Consider the following 18,947-nt stretch of genomic DNA (forward strand, 5'->3'; position numbering starts at 1 on the left):
ATCGAGCGCCCACATCGCACAAGGCCTGCCTCTTCCTATTTCCTGCCATGGAGCGTGACATGGGTAAAAAGTATCCTCGATTCTTTCACGCCTCCTAGCAATATCTAGAGTATGACTTGGACCCTGCAAAGAAGATCGTGACGACCTCCCGATTGGCTCTGTCACTCCCAAATCAGCATTGCAACCCTGGGTCCATGCTGCAAGCAGATCTGTCATTCCACGATGGCCCCGCAGTGAAGATGTCGACATGGCAGATGCAGCCATCCTGGAATTGCCAGGAGTATATTCACAAGGTCAGAGAAAAAGGAACTTTTGAAGACCAACATTCCCTCCACTCAGCAACAGCCTTCGAGCGAGGATCCCCTGCAGTGCTTCGCCCCCCCTGGTGGTCGCAGATCTGTGGTCACCGGTATGGGGAGGAATACAAACGGCCACCGTATGTGCAGTACGACCTATCCCCATTCAACGCCCCAATTTTCGTCGCTCCGGCCATACTGGACTCTTGACAAGATTGGCGACAGATCTGCCACACCTAAAGACGTTTCCGCCAAGTCGCAGAGAGAGTATCCTCACAAAGCCCACAAGGCTTTGATACAAACGCGTCCCATGTTGTTCCTGGCGCTCATCAAAGTACCTAGATAATCCTTGCTCAAGCGGAAGTGGCAAGCAACCGTAATGATCGCAAGTACTTCGAAAACGCTGCCGTTCCGTGCAACAAACATCCAGACATAACGGATCGTATTGGCTCATTTCCGTCCCGGGGCCTTAGAAGCTCAGCGAAGATAGGATATTGCAAACTGATCTGGTATTTAGGATTAGTCACTTTTCGAGTCATTGGTTGCACATTCGAAACTGGCTGTTATTTAGTCCGTCTCCCCGTTACTTCGACGGAAAGACTCGGTTTCAACCCATAATGCAGATTGAAATGTAGAAGCCATTATGAAAGACTCTTGTGGAGCACATCGGCAGAAACATAGAGTCCACATTCCTATCTCATCGCCAGCCGAATTCGCCATAGTAACGTGGTCCCCTCACAGGAGATATGCTGTTGGGTCCGGAAACGATACCGAACCCGCGCAGGACAATGTCTGTAAGCTGGCGGGGGAATCACTCCTGTCCATCAGAACGGACTGGGCCAGGACTCCGCCATTCAGATACCCTTACCGGCTCCCCTGGTCACGCCTGGATTGCCAGCCAATGACCGGAATCTTGGGTCATGATTGTCTTTGAGCTGGTGGCAACCTTGTCGGTATGTCCTGCAGCAGAGCAGGGGAATCCACATGCTGGTCCTCGATCTATCCCGTCTTTGGTAAGCTGGGCGATGCTGTTTCCGTAACCAACCACACTGCACCAGGCTGCGACGCCCTAAGGGAGCCCGGCAAAGCAGTATGTCCCCGTACTTGTGTGATTGAGGCATGACGCCCAGGCCGACATTCCCTGCACCTGCACTCCATGGCCAAGGTACACAACGGCGACACGAAGGATGAAAAATAGCGTGCAAACAACATCACGAGGAGCTCAAATCTACTCCCCAAGTTGAGAAGAGGGTGGCAAGAGACAGGGAACAGCTGCACTCCTCTTATCAACAGGGATAAGCCTGTGCGATCAGAGGGGTTGTTGTCACGATAAGGGAACGCAGCACGCGGCTAGCATCCCAGACCAGTGAGTGGCGTGGCGCCGGCTCGCGCAAACACCCTCTGGCCCATCACGCCCCTTTCCATTGTCATACGTACATACTGATCGCTCTCGTCAAGTAAGGATATGCAAGATCTCCATCACCACACATATGGACACGGCCCCTCCTTCTCTGCCTTGGAAGGCGTCACTTCTGCGTCCGTGTGACATGAAGCATGATCATAGTCGCTTCGAGAGGGAAAGAGTGACTGTACTGGAGACGAGAGCTTGCCCACCGCCAGAAAGGAGGCAAAGTCCTGGGCATATTGCTCACACGGCGGCAACGTGGCGTAGATAATAGGGGCGTTTGCGCGTGCGGCTGTGGCTGCGGCTGCGTCTCCATCGCTCCCCGTGGATCACACCATCGGAGCCCGCCTACGAGAGGCGTTGCGTTGCTGGCAGCCATTGTTCTCGAGACATCGGAGACAGGATCTCACGTCGTCTTGTCACCTACTATGGTTGGTTCTCAGACCGGTCGAACTGGATTGAAAGTGAGTCGGTCGCGCTTGGCATGCGCGCGTGGGATACTGCTGCAGCGCCGCACCACCGCCCTGACCGTGTGTACTGGGAATTGGCGACTGAAGGGCTGGACTAGGGCTTTTTGCGACCTGTGCTTCTCGATGCACCTGCCGGGTGTGACGTGACGTGAAAAGTTTGCCTCGGTTGGGGACCAGAAAGGCGGTGACATGTTGAAGTGAAAGAGGTGGTGTCCATCCGAAGCTTCGTGTGCGCCTGCTGAGGCAGATTGAGAGAGAATCATGGAGGATGGAGGAAGATTTCGATGAAATGTGTGAATAGCACATACGCTCCAGAAGAGAGGGAGAGAGGCTGAGGGGGCAGGTCTTGTCTCCGTGCTGCTTGCGTAAGAAACATGGATCATGCCAGTCCGCAGGTTATCGTCCAGCGCCATGCCAAATCCCGTGCGTACGATTCCCGAGGCCGCGTCCGGACTACTATCGTGACACTCTTCGGTCGAAAGACTAGGTAGGTTGCCAGGTAGCTTGTAGCCCCGAGACTTTGAAAGGAAAGGGACCATGTGTGCGGAAGATTCCCAATGGGCGACTTTGCAATCCAGGTGGACATCATCATCATCGTCGTCAGCTCTTGTACTTCCCATCATTTTTCTTGTGACTGTCACGAATTCAAACCGGAAGAATAGGTTCAGGAGAATGGTGCTCATATAGCTTATTCGTGTGTTGAGGGAGCTGCCAATTCACCTGTCCTTGCAAGATGGTAGACGTGTTTGTGTTCCTGGAATTTTCTGGCCCTGATGGTCTTGAGATTATCAATTTGCTCTCTCTCTCTCTCTCTCTCTCTCTCTCTCACACACACACACACACACAAACACACACATCTGAATAATGATCGCTTGCTCGGCTATATACATCGTACTTCAAATCTATCAGCAACACGCTTGCAGACAGGTTTGTCTTGCTTTATATTATCCTTTCTGGAAAAAGAAGTCTCTCTCTCGTGACAAACTCATTCCTTCGTGCCTTATGCCTCGCTGCCACCACACTCATCGTGCGCGCGATCAGAACCGCCTCTTCTTCTTGACCGGCGCCGCGGCTTTCCGCTCCAGCTCCTTGGCCAGCTCGGCCCTCTTCCTCTCGGCACGCTGCTCGTCGTCCTCGTCTTCCCTTGGCGGCTGGGCAGCTTTCCCTGCTCCTCCTCCTCCTCCTCTTCCCGAGGTCGTGGTGGCGGGTGTGCCCGCTGGTGTCGAGTCTTGACGAGTCCTTTTCTTGTTCAAATCGTCGTGCTGCTCCGTCGATACCGAGTTTGTGCTCGTTGCTCCACCAGCAGCAGCAGAAGTGGTGGTGGTGGATGCTTGCTTCTTCCCGCCGATCTTGCCAATGGTTCCGAGCGTACGCCGTGGCGGCGGCGGTGGTGGTTTGGCCTCCGGCGCGTCCTTGGGTTTGTGTGTCTTTGTAGACACGGGACTGCTCTCGCGTGAAGATGCTGTTCCGTCTGAATCGTCGCCCATGGTGACTGTGGTGGCCGGATCGTCGTGGGACCTCGTCGAGGCAGCTGGGGGGTCATCGTCTGGGGACTTGCCTTGACCATCCTGTTGTGCCGGTGATGCAGACCGAGATCGAGGAGCTGGAGCTTTACCCTTGGCGCCGATCCTGCCTAGTGCTCCCTTCTTTACTTGTTGAGGTTTCGGCGATGATGGCGATTGTGCTTTTGACTTTGGCTCGTGCATGGCCACGTCAGAATCCGATCCGGACGCAGTATCGTCGTCGTTGTGACCGTCGTTACCATTCTTTGCTGCTCCTGGACCTCCTCTTGGCGGTTGGGGCTTTCTATCATCCTCACTCGGCTGTGATGATGATGGCGACGGCGATTTCTCCTTAGCCGGCTGAGCAGCCTTGCCTTTCCTCGCGCCAATGGTCCCAAGCTTTGGCTTTCGGGTTGGGGGGGCAGTTGATGGCTTGGATGCGGGAACATCAGACTCTGAAGCCGTGTCATCGTCACGGATGGGTATGGTTCGGGATGATCGCCCGGCCGAATGGGCGGCGCGATCGTGTGATGTCTTGGCTGACTTGGCTGCCGCCGGCGCAGGATGGCTGTCTGGTATCGAGATGTCATCGTTCTCGTCTTCGCTGATGGCATTTGTGGCCGTCCGGCCGCGGCCGCGCTTCTTCTGTGCGGGCTGCAGGTGGGGAGGCGTGTTCTGGACCTGGAAGTCGTCATCGTCATCTGCAGTCGCGAAGGACTCATTTAGGCCGGTCGTTTTTGAGTGGGCATCTTTGTCTTCACGGTCTTGCCCGGCATCAGAAGTCTTGTTTGCTTCCGGCTTCACAGCATTGACTGGTTGGGGCCCCAGTCTGGTCCACCAGTCGTTCAGATCATCCGGCAGTCCAAGGCCGTGACCGAGCCGTCCACTCCCGCCCTCGATACGATGAAACGCATCCCTCACGAGAGCAACAACAACATCCTCGCCGCTGCCATTGTCAGCACCGTCACCGTCACCTCTCTCCGTGTCCGTTTCCCTCCCCGTTTCCCTCCACTCCGTCTCCCTAAAGACTTTCAGACCCTTGACCTTGTCCTCCGCCGCGGCCCGACTGGTCTTCCTCTTGGCCGGGAGCGTGTGGAACACATTCTCGAGCCCGGCGCCCATGGCCTCGAGCTTGTCCACGAGCCTCGTGATGACTGCGTCCTTCTCCCCGAGCCGGGCGACCAGGTCGTCCACATCCCTGCACAGCTCGCGCTGGCTCTGCAGCAGCGGCACGACCAGCCGCTCCGCGGCCGCCGCGGGCGTGCACTTCCTCAGCAAGACCGGCCATTTCAGCGGCTCAAGCGGCTCGGGGAGGGCACATGTGATGCGGAGAACCAGGTCACCACCACCCTGACCTTGACCGCCGGGATCGGCCGAGGAGGAGGAGGATGAGGAAGAAGAAGATTCCAGAGTCAGCCCTGTCGACCCATGGTCCGGGCTGTCCGGGTCAAACGCGGCCGCGAGCTTGGACAGGAACACACCCCACTGGTCCGGCCCCGCGTCGATCAGGTCGATGCTCGTGTCCTCGGTCAGGCTGCGCTTCAGGATGCCCTTTTTGTCGAGGGCCTCTGTCCACACGCTCGCCAGGTCGGTCACGTGGACTGCATACGAGGCGGCAGCTGCTGATGACGGCGGCGCGGACGAGTAGGAAGTGGAGGTGGCGGCGGAGGTGGGCTGGCCAGGGCTGCCAAAGACGGGCGAGACATAGAGCTGCGGGAGGTCCGGGAACGCCGGCAAGGGCCGCCAGCGTGGCGTCGGCGGCAGTGGTGGTGGTGGAATGCCGCCGCTTCGGTGGTTGTGCTGGTGTCGTTGCGCGGCGGCCATGCTTTTGAAAATCCCGCAAGCTGCGGGTAATCTAAGCAAGTTGTGGTACGAGGGGAGACTGACAAAGCAAGAAACTTTCTTCCCGTCGTCGTCGTTGGCGGAGGAGGACGAGTAGGCAGGCAGGCGTCCGTTCGTCGTCGTCTCGGCAGTTGCGGGTTCCCCCCTCTACTACCTACTGCGACGTGGGGAACGAATGGGAAGACAGGAAGGGGAAGACACCACGATGAAGCCTCGTGGCCTTAGTCTTGCACGAAACCAAGCTTGCAGATCAATCAGCTCAGGCGCCGCGAAATGTGCACGCACTCCCCTCAGCAAGGCTGATCAAGGTCTCGGCTGTGAACAGCCATCAACAATGGTGGTTGGCGCGTCTGGCTGCCTGGAAATCAACATCGCAGAGTGGGTCCAGCGAGCCTCTCACATCACATCATAACGCTTTCACGACTGGGTAATGAACGCTCTGACGCAAACCGCCTCAACTGCATCGCAAAGGGCATTGCCTGTCTCGCCATCATCCGCCGGCGGCGCATCGTCATGACATTGAGTGCATCATGATGTAATTTCGTGTTTTGAGAGACAAAATAAATATTCATTAACTAATCGCTATCTGGTATCAATGCAAGAATGGATATCACGCTTCACGAGCTCTTGCTCTCTCTCTATCTCTTTTTGCCAGACGGGCCCATGCACACGCCACCTGTTTGGTCTCTCCTACCACCATCTACCGCACGCCCATCCTACACACACCGGGGGAAATCATCTGCAATAGTCTAGCAAGGCGAGGACGCTATAATCAACTGTATGCTGATTCGCTAGGAAAGCATCGACTGATGTGGAGGGTATTGGGGAAATGCTGCCGCCTCCAGAACCCACAGGCGCACCATCGGTGCCGAAAGCCGCACTTACATCTCGTCCTCAAAGAACTTGATCAAGGTTCGTGTACCAGACACGCCAAGTCCCAGGAATGGGTAGCAGATAAAGACTGGCTCCTGGTGGGCGCCAAACTTTTCTCTAAACTCGCTCTTCTGAACGAGCTTGAGCTGCTTGATGACCGTCTTGTACGTCTTGGACAAGAGCTTGGCCTTGATGCCACCCATATTGGATCCGACGACAATGTCGGTCATAGCGCCTGCGCCAAAAGTGACATTCTTGACACCGGCCGAGGACAGGCTCTGGATGGCCTTGGCAATCAGTGCTTCGATGGATCCATTAGGCGAGCCGGGGAAGTCGAGCGCAAACTTGATCTGGTAGCCGTGCGCCGGCGCCAGCTGGTGAAGCACGCAGAGCGCAACGACCTTGCCTTCCTTGTCTTCTGCCCACAGGTACCGCCGGTGAGCCATATCAACCCAAGGGCGGACGTCAGTGATGTGGACTTGTACACGACCGCTGTTCTTGCGACCTTCTTCCCACTCCTTGATGCGCTCGTCGATACGAGCACGCACATCTGCCGGAACATCTTGGCCAAGTCCCAGCTCGTGAATCTTGACGTCAGCCTTCTTGGCCTGCTTCTCTTTCTTGGCTACGCTCTCGCTGATAGCGTCTTCCACAGACACACGCTCCTCCCCGACGCATGCCAGACTCCGCCAGCCCAGCTTGCTGCTTAGGATCTCTTCAACCTCGGCAGAAACCAGGAGCCAGAGGGGTCGAAGATCTTCTTTGACAGTCAGATCGTGGAGGAAATCATGCATGACGGTGGGGTATTGCCGAGGATCGCAAAGAGGGTTTCCCATGATCAGAGCGTAGCCATTTTCCTTGGCGTAGCCAATAGCCGCGCCGGTGATCTCGTGTCTCCATACAGTGTAGCGATCGTCCAGCCACGAAGTGTTGGTAGCATCACCATAGTTGGCAATCAAGTCTTCCAGTGAGGGCAAGGGCGAGCGATTCGCAAAGCCCTCATAGGCATATTTGATTGTATCGGCATCAGGATGTGGCAACTCCTCCTGCAGATGCTTGGGCTTGCTCTGGAGAGACTTGGGGTCGCGGGGGAATAGGGATGCGTTGCGAATATCACCCAAGTTGAGCATGAGGAAAAGGAATCTCTCGAGACCAACACCACATCCAGCGTGGGGGGGCGCTCCCCACTGGAAACCCTGGAAGTATTCTTCCATGGCGGCGGGATCGACTCCGACCTTGCGCATTCTGTCGGCTAGTGTGGCCGCGTCGTGGATTCTTTGGCCACCGCTGACAATCTCTTGACCACGGAGGAAGATATCAAAGGAATTTGTGTACGCCGGGTCTTCTTCGTCGAGGTGGGTATAGAAAGGACGAGCCGAGGCTGGGAACTTGTCGATGATATAGTAGTCCGTACCGTACTTTTCCTTGACGAGCTGCCCGACGCGTATCTCGGCGCGGGTGCTGAGGTCCTCCGTGTCAAGTGCAGGCTTACCATCATCATCCGTCCAACCAGACTCGTTGAGCAGCGCAATGGCTTCCTTGAAACTGAGGCGTGGCGTGTGGTCCAGCCACACGAGATCCTCATGCGGAAAGCGGGTTTTGATCAGGTCCAACTCCTTGGAGTGCTTGCGGTATATGGCGGTGAAGATTGCCTTGAATACAGCGTCGATCATGTCGAGAGCCTCGTGGTAGTGCCTGTCAATTGCCATTTCCAGGTCGAGGCCGGTGTACTCTGTCAGGTGGCGATGCGTGTTGCTGTCCTCGGCACGGAACACTGGGCCAATCTCAAAGACGCGGTCGAAATCAGCAGAGATACACATCTGCTTTGCTAGTTGAGGACTCTGTGCCAAGTATGCTGTTCTCCCAAAGTACTTCACTGGGAAAACTGAGGCCCCTGATTCCGTGGCAGCAGGCTGTAGCTTGGGGGTGTGGATTTCCGTGAAACCTCGCTCATTGAGTACGGAGCGGAAAATGTTTGTGACGGTGGACTGGATGCGGAATACGCTCTGCATTGTTGGTGTGCGCAAATATGCGATGCGGTTGGTCGTACGCATCCTGTTTGATGCGCGCAGCTCGACCTGCTTTGTTTCGGGATTTTCTTCGACCTGGTCGATGTTGTACACGTCTATGGGCAGGGCCTCATCGACCTCGACAATGCTGTGCATGCTTTCAATGTGGAGCTCGTAGTCGTGAACATTGCATGTTTTGACAGGTTCGGGCGCCTTCCTGACGACAGCCTCGACAAAGACCAGCGACTCGGGCTTGAGGTGCTCAGCCCAACGCACAAAGGACTCTGTGACTGCATTTTCGCGGACTGTGAGCACAGACTGCACAGTGACGGTCCTCTGTCTCAGCAGGATGAACGCAAGTTTAGCGCTGACATTGCGCACATGGTGAATGCGGGCAATGAAGCGCAAGGTCTGGCCCTCCGCCCAGGAGTCGAGCTCCTCGAGTTTGGCAGATACAGGTAGAGTGTGTGGGTTCTTGCTGCCGTAGCGAGACTGAATCTCTGGCTTCTCCGCGGCATGACGCTCAGCTTCCTCCTGTTTGCGTTTGGCCTGCAGCGACTTGCGTTCTACGGCTTCGCTGGACTTCTTGGCGGTCTTCTCGTAGACTTGCTTGAGGTGGCTGTCGCGGCGCTCGTCCTGGAGATTTTCTGTCTTGCCGAGCTTGAGTTTTGACATGTGGTTTTTGGCGCTCGAGTGGCCCACTAGGCGATTTAGAGCCAGCAGAGGCTTCTTGAAGGTGGTCATTGTGGAAGCGTGGCGCTGCTAGGGCGTAAGCACTTATTCGCATCGCGCGCAACTGGGTTGGCGGCGTAGCACCGGGGAATGTGGCGGCCACTTACTAGGCGTTGCACTTGGAGAAAGTGTCGGCGTGTAAACCAGCCAGTCGGGACGATGGAATGCCTCCTGCAGTCTGAGGCAAATCTTTGCAGGGCAGGTGAGGCGGCAGGAGTAAACAAAGAAGGGGCTTGGGTGTATCTCGACGACGATCGCGTAGTGTGTCGCTGCACAAAAGAAGGGGAGTACTGGCTAGGTGGAAAGAGCAGCCGCGGTGCTTACGCCCAGCGCAGCCAAGGAATATATATCTCTGGGCAGTTGCCTGGCAGGAAACTGTGCCTGACAGGGCGGTGGACTGGCAGCGAGCGGAATTGCCCGGCGCTGGCACGCTCGGCAGGGCTGCCAGGCTTGCTGCGAGTGCATCCGCATGAGCCGAGCCATGCCAGCGCGAGGGACGGACGCGGGTGTGTGTGTGCGTGTGTGTGTGTGTGTATGCGAGGGCACGGAGTCACAGTTGACGTCACCGGCAGGTGACGGGGGCATACAGGGATGGCTCGGCTGGCCCATCCAGGCTTGTGGGCCCAGGAACCCGCCGCGCGAGAGGCAGGCCGGGGTCTGACGGACCTTCTCCTCCGTCCCAGGCACTGTCTGTCACTTTGAGAACCGGCGCTGGGGCCGCCTGTCGTGTCCTGTCTCAAGTTGATGAGCAGTTGCACCAGGCTAGCACACCAGCAGCCAGAGAACCAAGGCAGGAACAATGGCAGCCCCCCAGCGCTGCAGCAAATGAGACACGAGGATGGGCACCGGCAGAGGGGTGCTGCCCTGCACGTCCTAGTCAGGTCCCCCACAGCCGGCGCACCCGGTGGTGCCCCACAGCGTCATAGGCCAGGCTCGCGGGCAGTCCATGTTGCTCGATCGAGATGGGCAATCTCGAGCAGGTTCCGCTCCGCCAGATGGGGGGAGAGCCAGGGACGTGGCTGGAGTCTGGCGAGAATCTACAGGAGGCGCTCGAGATCTGCCTCCCGAGGATCTGTGTTCTGTTTATGGTTATGCGAATCCAGTTCAGCATCACGCAGCAGGGTGCTGGGAAAGCCGTGCTGATTGGATTTGATGCTCACAGGGTTAAGCTTTCCGAGGGCCGTTCTGTCATTCTTGCATCAACTTACCGAGACGCTAACGTAAAAATCTCATCCAGCCACTTTAAAAACTGAGGCAAAACCGTAGGGGTGTGAAAGAGCCCCCGCAACAAGGGCCAATCGGCTCGCCAACAGGGGACGAGTGTGTGCCCTCAGAAGGTTATCCCAACCACGTGGTTTCGTAGGCCCCCTCCTGAGCAGTGAGAGCAGGATGCCGTCATTATTCCGTGACAAGTCTGTACTGAAAATAGCACTTGTCAGGGAAGGGGTGGCGACAGATGTTCTGCCACGACCATGTACAAAGAGGTAGCCATCGCCAATCATCAACTCGTGATCTGATGAGAGGGACCAATGCTGAATCTTCAGTCTCTCCTCTTAGCGCACCCGCGGGACCGTGCGCTTCAAAGTTGGATCTGGCCCACTGCAAGATGACCGAAGGTAGATCGACCGGTCCTCCTCGCGCGTCGTGAGCCATGTTTCCTCAGTGGCTTTGGCTCGGCTAAGCAGCGTCTGATTGAGTGCCCATCATTGGATGTGGAGGACGGCTCGTGTTTCCTGCTTGTTGTCCTTCAGCAACCAGCCTCGCCAGCTGTGGCGGTGGGCTTTGAAGGTGCTTTCGAGATGCACCGCTTGTGCCTGCCCTGCCGGGGTACCTTGCCTCACGAGGCCCCCACTCTCCCCACTTTCTGGGACACTACGTCATCCCGCCCGCCCATCTCGTCGCGCTCTAGTTTACTGTGTGCTCTCAAGACGCGATCCCTTATTCTGGAGCTCAACACTTGCAGCCGCTGACATAGTCGGCCTCAGTGACGACCCCTGCATAGATGGACGTCTCCTCTGGAGATGGCCTTGGCTCGCTTGGGTGACTGATACACCTCCATTGCTTCCTTGCTTCAAACATCTTGGACCATCGTCAAAGCCATCGCATCCTCCATCGCACCACCTTGTCCCAGTGCGTCCCAAGAAATCACCAGCCATCCTCCTGCACACGGTCAGTCTTACACGACAACAATACCCAGCCGCATTGTTCCATCCACAGCCTTGAGCCGATATCCACGATGGCGGCGATGGTCGGAGCGCCAGAGCCTACAGCGGCAGACGACGCGAGGCTAGCCAGCCATGAGAAGCCTGAGGTCGCGGCCGACAAAGTCGGCCCTCCGCCATCGAGAGCCTCGCTGCGCAAGTCGGCAAAATGGTGGCGTGGTCTGCAATGCATCGGCATGAATCTGCACTTCCTCGCGCCGCCGCGCCCACCGAGCCCATCCTTCACACGGACGATTGAGTCAACGTTGGCCGGCCACAAGGGCACCTTTACCTTGCAATTCTACGTACCCGACGACTACAAGTCATCCAAATCCCTCAAGATTGCATATCCAGCCGTGGTCAACTTCCACGGCGGTGGCTTCACGATCGGCAACGCAACCGACGACGCGCGCTTTGCCGCCTACATTGTCGACACGTGCAAGGCCGTCTTCGTCTCCGTCGACTACCGCCTGGCTCCCGAGTATCCATTTCCCACGGCCGTTGAGGACGGCGCCGATGCCCTGCTTTACGTCATCAACAACGCCGCAGACCTGCGCATCGACCCCCTCAAGCTCGCAACCTCGGGCTTCTCAGCAGGCGGCAACATCGCCATCACTGCGACACTGCGGCTTGCAGATTACGTCTTCCAACACCCTCGCCCCACGGTCCCGCCATACTCCATCCGCGCAGTGGCAGCGTGGTACCCCATCATCGACTACACCTTGTCCCGCGACGAGCGGCGTGCGACCAGCGCAAAGCCTGAGCTTACCCTCTCGCCCACGCTGACCAGCTTATTTGACGCATCGTACCTGTTCCCGCCAGACCTCGACTTGTCCCACCCGTACGTATCACCCTCGGGCGCGACAGACGAGCAGCTGGCGCGCGGCATCCCGCCACACGTCCAGATCTACACGTGCGAGTACGACATGCTGCTCAAAGAAGGCGCGGATTTCGCAACGCGGCTCCAGAAGAAGCCCATCAGCAAGGACGTATTCTACACCATGATTCCGGGGGTGACTCATGGCTGGGATAAAGGGCCGAACCCGCTCAAGCCGCCGGACCAGTCGAAGAAGTTGTACAAGATGTGCGCGACGAGGCTCAAGGACGTGTTTGACGAGAGCAACTCGTAGGACGAGATGGTGTCAGTTGGCGAGGGAAACTGCAGCGAGAAGTCACCCGCCTCAGATGGAAAAGATGTGTGTGAGAACGAACAACGTGCTGGACGTGGTGCGTTTGCAGCAGGCATAAACTGTGCGGCTTAAGGCAATGCTTTTAAGGGCATCATCTAGCACAGCGTTCCGATATTGAATATGCACCCATCAAATACTCGGCCGCCCAATTTGAGGCATTGACGAGATTTTGCAAATATGTATATATATGAATATATGAATCATGCTATACTATGCAAGAAACATGTGGTCGTTAGGATGCTAGGATTTAATCCACCATGCACGCGATATCCAAGCCTTGTTTGGTTGTTCCTCTCACGACATCTCCTTGTCCGTTGCGCTCCTGGTGACGGGATCCGCAGCCAGCCCACCCTCGGCCTTTTCTGGATCCGGTGCCTCGCCAGCCCCGCCACGAGTCGGCACAGAAGGGCTGCTCTCGGGATCGCCACGCTTCCTCAGCGTCTGCAAGCCCGTCTTGTGCTCCGTGTGCTCCTTTGTCAGGACCCTGGCCTTGATGAGCGGCGTCAGGGCCATGCCCAGCGCCGCGAGGCAGGTGTAGAAGATGTACATGTTGCGCAGGCTCTGGGCGAACGCGCCGCGGGCGATCTCCCCGTCCGTGCCGTCGAGGGAGGCGACGAGGTTGACGCTGCCGGCGGCGTTGCCGCCAGAGAGGGAATGGGCCAGGTCGGGACCGAGCTCGGCGAGCAGCCTGGGGTACTGGTTCTGCATGGAGTTTTGGAACAGGACGCCGCCAATCACCACCGAGGTCGAGGTCGCGAGCTGCCGGATGAAGGCAAAGGTGCTTGTGGCCGAGGCGACGTCGCGGGGCTCGACGGTTGACTGTAGCCCGATCAGGGGAGCCTGGAAGTTCGGCCCGATCCCGACACCCGCGACAATCTGGTACAGCACGATCTTGGCCCACGACGAGTGGGCGTCGAGGTCGATGTACAGCCCAAAGCCGAGTGTCGTGAGGGCCATGCCGGAGATGATGGCGGGGCTGTACTTGCCGCTCTTGCGGATGTACACCCCCGAGCAGATTGAGGAGATGGACAAGACGACCATGTACGGTAGGATGTACAGACCCGATTGCAACGACGTGGCTCGCAGGACCGCCTGGAAGTACAGCGGAAGCCAGTAGCTTCCAGACATGAAGACGGCGGCGTGGCAGAAGCTGACGAGGAAGATGACAATGTTCGAGCGGTCGGTGAACAGCCGCAAGGGGATGATGGGGTATTTTGCATACCACTTCTCTACTGCGACGAAGAGGCCGATGGTGGCAATGCCGAAGACGAGGAGGCAGATGGTTGGTGCCGAGTTCCAAGGGTATGTGATGCCGCCGAACTCCAGGCCGAATAGGAACATCAGGGTGCCACCAATGATGAACAGACTGCCGAACCAGTCGAGTGCTGCCAGGCCGTCTTTCAGAGACGTCCGCGGGTTGTGCAGGCTGAGCACAAAGAAGAGGACGATAAAGCCGACACCGGAGATGGGGAGGTTGACCCAGAAGCACCTGTGACAGCAGTGAGCGTGAGTGGTGAATCCAGTAGAGTTAGATGCTGCCGCGTCGCAATGAAAACTTGGGCTTACCATCTCCAAGATACTTGGGAAGTAAATACACCTCCCAGGACGGGCCCGACGGCCGAGGCGATGGCCCAGACAAGACCCATCATGCCATAGTAGACACCGCGAGTCCGGAGAGAGAAGAGATCACTGATCGAGATGTTGACGAGGACAATGATGCCCCCACCTGGAGTCAATAGACCTGTCAGTCCGTGCAAAAGAACAGCATACCAATGGCGAAGCTAAAGGGGTAGATCGGAGTTGTCCGTAGTATACTGTCGCACAGTCAAGGGGTAGCAGGCCCGACGCGAGCAGCCGAATGCAACTGTCTGGCTGCGGACGCCACATAGACCACCTGGGCCCTTTTTATCCAAAGTGTCGAGCTGCAGCCTCTGCTCGGGACGAGCAGACTCGCAGGCTTATTCTCGTTCCATTTCGTAAAGTCGTGAATCCCGCCGCAGCCAACTCAAGAAAAGGTCTCGACACTTACCTCCCGCACCCTGCACCGCCCTCGCCCCAATGAGCATGCCCATGTTGACACTAAGGCCACATAACAGCGACCCAATCCAGAAAATGGCAACGGCGACCAGGATGATGGGCTTCCGGCCCCAGATATCCGAAATCTTGCCCCAGAAGGGTACAACTGCTGCGTTGGCGAGCAAGTACGCACTGCCGATCCACGTGTATCCAAGCGGCGACTCAAACTGTGCCGAGATGGTCGGAATGGCCGTCGTGATGATGGTCATGTCGAGCGCCGCGAGGAACAGGCCCGATGCCAGCGCCAGGACAATCACGGCTGTCTCCAGCCTCGTGCGCTGAGCCTCGGGTTCCTTGGCGGCCGAAGGCACTTCTGACTCGCTCCCTGTCGTGTCACCGGCGGTCCCCAAATTCGCTCGTGTTGGAGTCGTGTTAGGCCCATCACCCGTCACCAACGACTTCTCTGCATCGTGGCTCGGAGAAGACGGCCCATCGATCCCGTGCTTGACCTCTCCAGCATGGCCAGTCGCTGCTGTCGTGTCTGTGGACGTACGACTGTCTGTTTCGTGTTCAGAGGGGCCCTCGACAGGGCCAGATCTTGGCCCCGTGCTGGTCATATCCGGTGGCGAAGCGACTTTCCAGGCGACAACGTTCAGCTCATCACCGTCCACGCCCGAGGGACTGAGTAAGGGATGCTGGCCAGGACTATGTTCTCACAGCTCGAGTCACGAGACGCTGGTTGGAATGGGCCAGTATGTGGATGTAGTGGCACTTAAGAATTATTCCCGAGAACCAAGTGTTTGAACGGACTTTTTAAATGCTTGTCCGACCAGAGAAGATGGCGACGGGTCTAGATCAATGACTGATCGATCTTGGACCACTGAAAAAAGCAAAGTTGTGGTTAGGTGCCAGGGGAGAGAAGTGGAAGTTATGGATATTGCAGGTCGATGACGCCAACACGAGGATCAGATCGCGCACAATGGAGCTCGAACGGCGCAAGAATCGCACGAAAAAAGCTTGGGCTTTGGTTTCGCGAGACCGACATGCACCCCAGACGATTCTTCCCTCCGCCCGCCGTGCCTAGCGCTACTAACATGGGGAGGGGAGAGCCCTGCAAGTCCCACCGCCTCAGGAGGCCGGGGATCGGAGCGCGCCGCACCAGACGCGGCGTCTTTTTCATTGACAAAGAATGCCATCATGGTGTCATTCGCCAGCGTGGATGGCCTGCGGCGTGCCGAAAAAGGAAGGCCGGGATCGAATGAAGGATGGAAGCAGGTGGGGATGGCTGCCAGCCAGACAGCGACTAAAATCCCAATCCGCCCAAGGGCGCAGTCGAGTCACCATTTCTCCCGCGGCTTGCAACGATTCCATTGGAAGTCCCACGCGAGCTCTCAAGGCATAATAGTTAGCGTCGCGTGAGCACCCGTCGGCATTTGCGGCTGTTGACTCCGTGCTGGGGCATGGTTAAGAACAGCTCCCACCTCGCCTCTAGAAGCTTGTTCCGTTAGCCTGCCCTTTGTTGCAAATCATGACCTGTAGGACATACGAGCGTATCCTAGCGCCTGTGGCGCACCTAGCTCAGATCGGGAGACAGTACCCGACCACTACAGCCACCGGAGCTTGTCCGCCGGGTGGTTCCCATTGGCGCCGCGGTACCAGGTGCAACTCGCCGCGGCCGTCATCGTATACACGTATATATCTTGTTGTATATTCTTTTTCTCCCACCCGCTGATTGCGAGGCCCATGGGAATTTTTCCGCTCTATTGTAAACACAGTTTTCTCAAACATCTCAAGTGATGGCCTCCTAGATCAAACATCACCATATCCGCATGGTCACAGCTTCGTCGTTTGCGAACAAGGAGCTGGTGAATCATGCTGCACGCATGCATATCACGCCTAGACCTTGCGGATAATCATGTCCTCGCGCTTAGGGCCGGTTCCGATCCAGCCAATCTTGACGCCAACTGGCAGACGCACACAAACAAAAAATCGTTAGCCGGCAATCAGGTCAACCGAGAAAAGAAATCGCTGATCAGAAAGGACTTACCAAACTCCTCGATAAACTCAATGTACTTCCGTGCGTTAGGCGGGAGGCCGTAGTAGCTCGTGACCGAGGTCGTCGACGAGTTCCAGCCTTCGAACTCCTTGTACACGACCTCGACGCTCTCGAGGAGCTTCTGGTCTGCGGGGAAAGAGGGGATCTCTTCGGCCGTTCGCGGGTCCTTGTAGGCAACGGCAACCTGCATTTCTCTCTTGTGAGCACTTTTGTTCCAACCGGCTCCGGGGGAGATAAAAGGAGAAACGGACCTTGATCACGGGGAAAGAGTCGAGAATGTCGAGCTTGGTGAGGTTCAGAGATGTGTAGTGGTTGATAGCCTGTGGCAAGTATCGTCAGCTTTCAGCTACTGCAGACGTGCGTGTCGAGGAGGGTCATATGCTTACATGCGAGTACTTGATAACCACGAGATCGAGCCAGCCACTATGTGAGATGTTAGCATTCTGCACGCCCGCGCAAAAGTGGCGATACTTGGCATACCATCGGCGGGGGCGACCTGTCGATACACCGACCTCATGGCCGATTTTCTCTGCAGTGTTTGTCAGTATGGGAAGATACCCGTCAAGAGATGTGGTTTGGCACGTACGGAGTTTCTCGCCGTCAGCGTCGAAAAGTTCTGTCGGCAGGTGGCCCGAGCCGACTCTGGTGGAGTAAGCCTTGACGACACCAATGATGTGGTCGATCTTGCGAGGGTCGAGGGCGAGACCAGTGAAGATGCCGCCGAGACCAGTGTTGGAAGAGGTCACCTGGCACGCGGATTAGTGTCATTGCACCGGGTCGAAATGGTGATCGGGATCATACAAATGGGTAAGTGCCAAAGTTGATGTCGAGCATGAGCGCCTGCGCACCCTCAATCAGGATCTTGACGCCCTTGGCTTGCGCATCAGCCATGAGCGGGACGGCATCGACAACGTATTGCTGCGAATCGATCTGTCAGTCTGCAATCCACCATTTTCGGTACGACGAATAGACCGGCGCATACCTGGAGCTCAGTCCTGTAGCCCTTGAAGCGCTGGATCTCCTCGTCGACGTCGTACTCGAGGAGGTCGCCGAACCGCTTCTTGAAGCCGTACGCCAGCGTGCGGATCTTGCGCTCAAAGACCTCCTCATCGAACATCTCGCTCAGCGTGATGCCGTTACGCGAGGCCATGGTGCTGTAGGTGGGGCCAATGCCTGTCGATCATGTCAGAAGATCCCGGCTGCAACCATGCGACCTGTCTCAGATCGCTTCCTCCCCTGGAAGACGCCAAGCATACCGCGGTTGGTGGTGCCAATGTTGCGACCAGCGAGCTCCTTCTCCTCGAGGCCGTCGACGCGGATGTGGCAGTCGGTGATGATGTGGCAGCGGTCGGAAAGCAGGATGCGGCCGCGGACATTGGGCAGGCCCTTCTTCTCCAGATCGTCGAGCTCCTTGAAGAAAGTAGGAACATGAACGACGGCACCGGAGCCGACAAGGTTGGTGCAGGATGGGTTCACCAGGCCCGAAGGCAGCAGGTCTGGACGACGCAAATGGGTGTTAGCTACTGCCTCCACGCATTTTGTACGAGGTATGCAATTATGGCAGAGAACGTACGGAAGTCGTAGCTGACACCATTGGCGACAACAGTGTGTCCGGCTGGGTGGTGGACGGCTCGTGTTAGTGACGTGATCTCTAAGCCGACTACGGATGGGTTTTCCTGGAAGTGACTGTACCATTGTGGCCGCCCTGGAATTGCACAGCGTTAGTCGCGATGACCTGGTAAACCGCATTTCGCAGATTCTTGCAGACCTGGAGCGATTGCGCCAATGCTTGCGCGAGAGGCCGGTGCCCAGACGCGAGAGGAGAAGGGTGCGCGGGTGGACGGGGGTACTGACCTGGGCTCTGGCGCAAAGCTTGACATCGTTGCTGAGGATGTCGACAAGCTTGCCCTTGCCTTCGTCGCCAAAGGCGGTACCAAGGACGATCGTGGCCATGATCTTCTTCCTTGGGAACAGCGACAGAGATTGAACTGTGGTGGATTCGGGGGTTTGACGTAGACTGTGCGTTACAACGTCGAAAAAGAGAGAAAGTCGCGCGTCACGGCCAGCGCCGGCCTGCGTCGAGATGTAGAATATTTCGCACGCCAATGGTGGGGGTTTGCGCGTGGGTGCTGCCCCTCGGTGGGGCCTGCCTCCGGTTTTCGCTGACGTCGGGACGCTTGCGTCAAATCCAGTGCCGCCCACTCGCCAGCCCACCAGCCCGCTGCGGGTCGGTCCCTGATGTGACATCGGGATCCGGCTAACGGCGCCGCCGCCTGGGCCGAATTATCGTCACGTTGCTGTGCTACGGCGGAATGCTTCATATGTTTCATGGCTACCAGGCTACTCTGACTCACT

General features: G+C 57.2%; 7 protein-coding genes across 7 annotated transcripts; 1 reads left to right on the forward strand and 6 right to left on the reverse strand.

The window, feature by feature from the left end:
* Positions 1 to 1,262: 1,262 nt before the first annotated feature.
* On the reverse strand, positions 1,263 to 1,674 carry B0I36DRAFT_83195 (uncharacterized protein). Its single transcript, XM_046163418.1, has one exon. The coding sequence runs from the start codon at positions 1,506 to 1,508 to the stop codon at positions 1,296 to 1,298; it is 213 nt and encodes a 70-aa protein (XP_046014788.1). The 5' UTR covers positions 1,509 to 1,674; the 3' UTR covers positions 1,263 to 1,295.
* B0I36DRAFT_316768 (uncharacterized protein) lies at positions 1,653 to 2,867 on the reverse strand. The gene has a single exon (XM_046153078.1). It carries the CDS (start codon positions 2,852 to 2,854, stop codon positions 2,141 to 2,143), a length of 714 nt encoding a protein of 237 aa, XP_046014789.1. The 5' UTR covers positions 2,855 to 2,867; the 3' UTR covers positions 1,653 to 2,140.
* A 341-nt stretch (positions 2,868 to 3,208) lies between these two features.
* Positions 3,209 to 5,497, reverse strand: B0I36DRAFT_360186 (XRCC4-like factor-domain-containing protein; the record flags this gene model as incomplete). The annotated part of the gene is made up of 1 exon (XM_046158264.1): positions 3,209 to 5,497. The coding sequence occupies one exon, from the start codon at positions 5,495 to 5,497 to the stop codon at positions 3,209 to 3,211; it is 2,289 nt and encodes a 762-aa protein (XP_046014790.1).
* A 566-nt stretch (positions 5,498 to 6,063) lies between these two features.
* Positions 6,064 to 9,438, reverse strand: B0I36DRAFT_381576 (uncharacterized protein). Its single transcript, XM_046160872.1, has 2 exons — positions 9,237 to 9,438; positions 6,064 to 9,156 (listed from the first exon to the last, which is right to left on the reverse strand). The coding sequence occupies exon 2, from the start codon at positions 9,139 to 9,141 to the stop codon at positions 6,397 to 6,399; it is 2,745 nt and encodes a 914-aa protein (XP_046014791.1). The 5' UTR covers positions 9,142 to 9,156; positions 9,237 to 9,438; the 3' UTR covers positions 6,064 to 6,396.
* Positions 9,439 to 11,065: 1,627 nt separating this feature from the next.
* Positions 11,066 to 12,710, forward strand: B0I36DRAFT_316771 (Alpha/Beta hydrolase protein). The gene has a single exon (XM_046153079.1). The coding sequence runs from the start codon at positions 11,366 to 11,368 to the stop codon at positions 12,458 to 12,460; it is 1,095 nt and encodes a 364-aa protein (XP_046014792.1). The 5' UTR covers positions 11,066 to 11,365; the 3' UTR covers positions 12,461 to 12,710.
* B0I36DRAFT_316773 (major facilitator superfamily domain-containing protein) lies at positions 12,711 to 15,581 on the reverse strand. The gene is made up of 3 exons (XM_046153080.1): positions 14,550 to 15,581; positions 14,087 to 14,246; positions 12,711 to 14,009 (listed from the first exon to the last, which is right to left on the reverse strand). The coding sequence occupies exons 1-3, from the start codon at positions 15,151 to 15,153 to the stop codon at positions 12,815 to 12,817; spliced, it is 1,959 nt and encodes a 652-aa protein (XP_046014793.1). The 5' UTR covers positions 15,154 to 15,581; the 3' UTR covers positions 12,711 to 12,814.
* A 355-nt stretch (positions 15,582 to 15,936) lies between these two features.
* Positions 15,937 to 18,679, reverse strand: B0I36DRAFT_316778 (adenylosuccinate synthetase). The gene is made up of 12 exons (XM_046153081.1): positions 18,447 to 18,679; positions 18,285 to 18,297; positions 18,166 to 18,207; positions 17,849 to 18,088; positions 17,575 to 17,765; positions 17,394 to 17,510; positions 17,179 to 17,338; positions 17,073 to 17,121; positions 16,979 to 17,015; positions 16,844 to 16,912; positions 16,584 to 16,776; positions 15,937 to 16,500 (listed from the first exon to the last, which is right to left on the reverse strand). The coding sequence occupies exons 1-12, from the start codon at positions 18,543 to 18,545 to the stop codon at positions 16,433 to 16,435; spliced, it is 1,278 nt and encodes a 425-aa protein (XP_046014794.1). The 5' UTR covers positions 18,546 to 18,679; the 3' UTR covers positions 15,937 to 16,432.
* Between the last annotated feature and the right edge of the window lie 268 nt (positions 18,680 to 18,947).

This window comes from Microdochium trichocladiopsis, assembly GCF_020744255.1.
Source record: "Microdochium trichocladiopsis strain MPI-CAGE-CH-0230 chromosome Unknown B0I36scaffold_3, whole genome shotgun sequence".
NCBI classification, from domain to species: Eukaryota; Fungi; Ascomycota; class Sordariomycetes; order Xylariales; family Microdochiaceae; genus Microdochium; species Microdochium trichocladiopsis.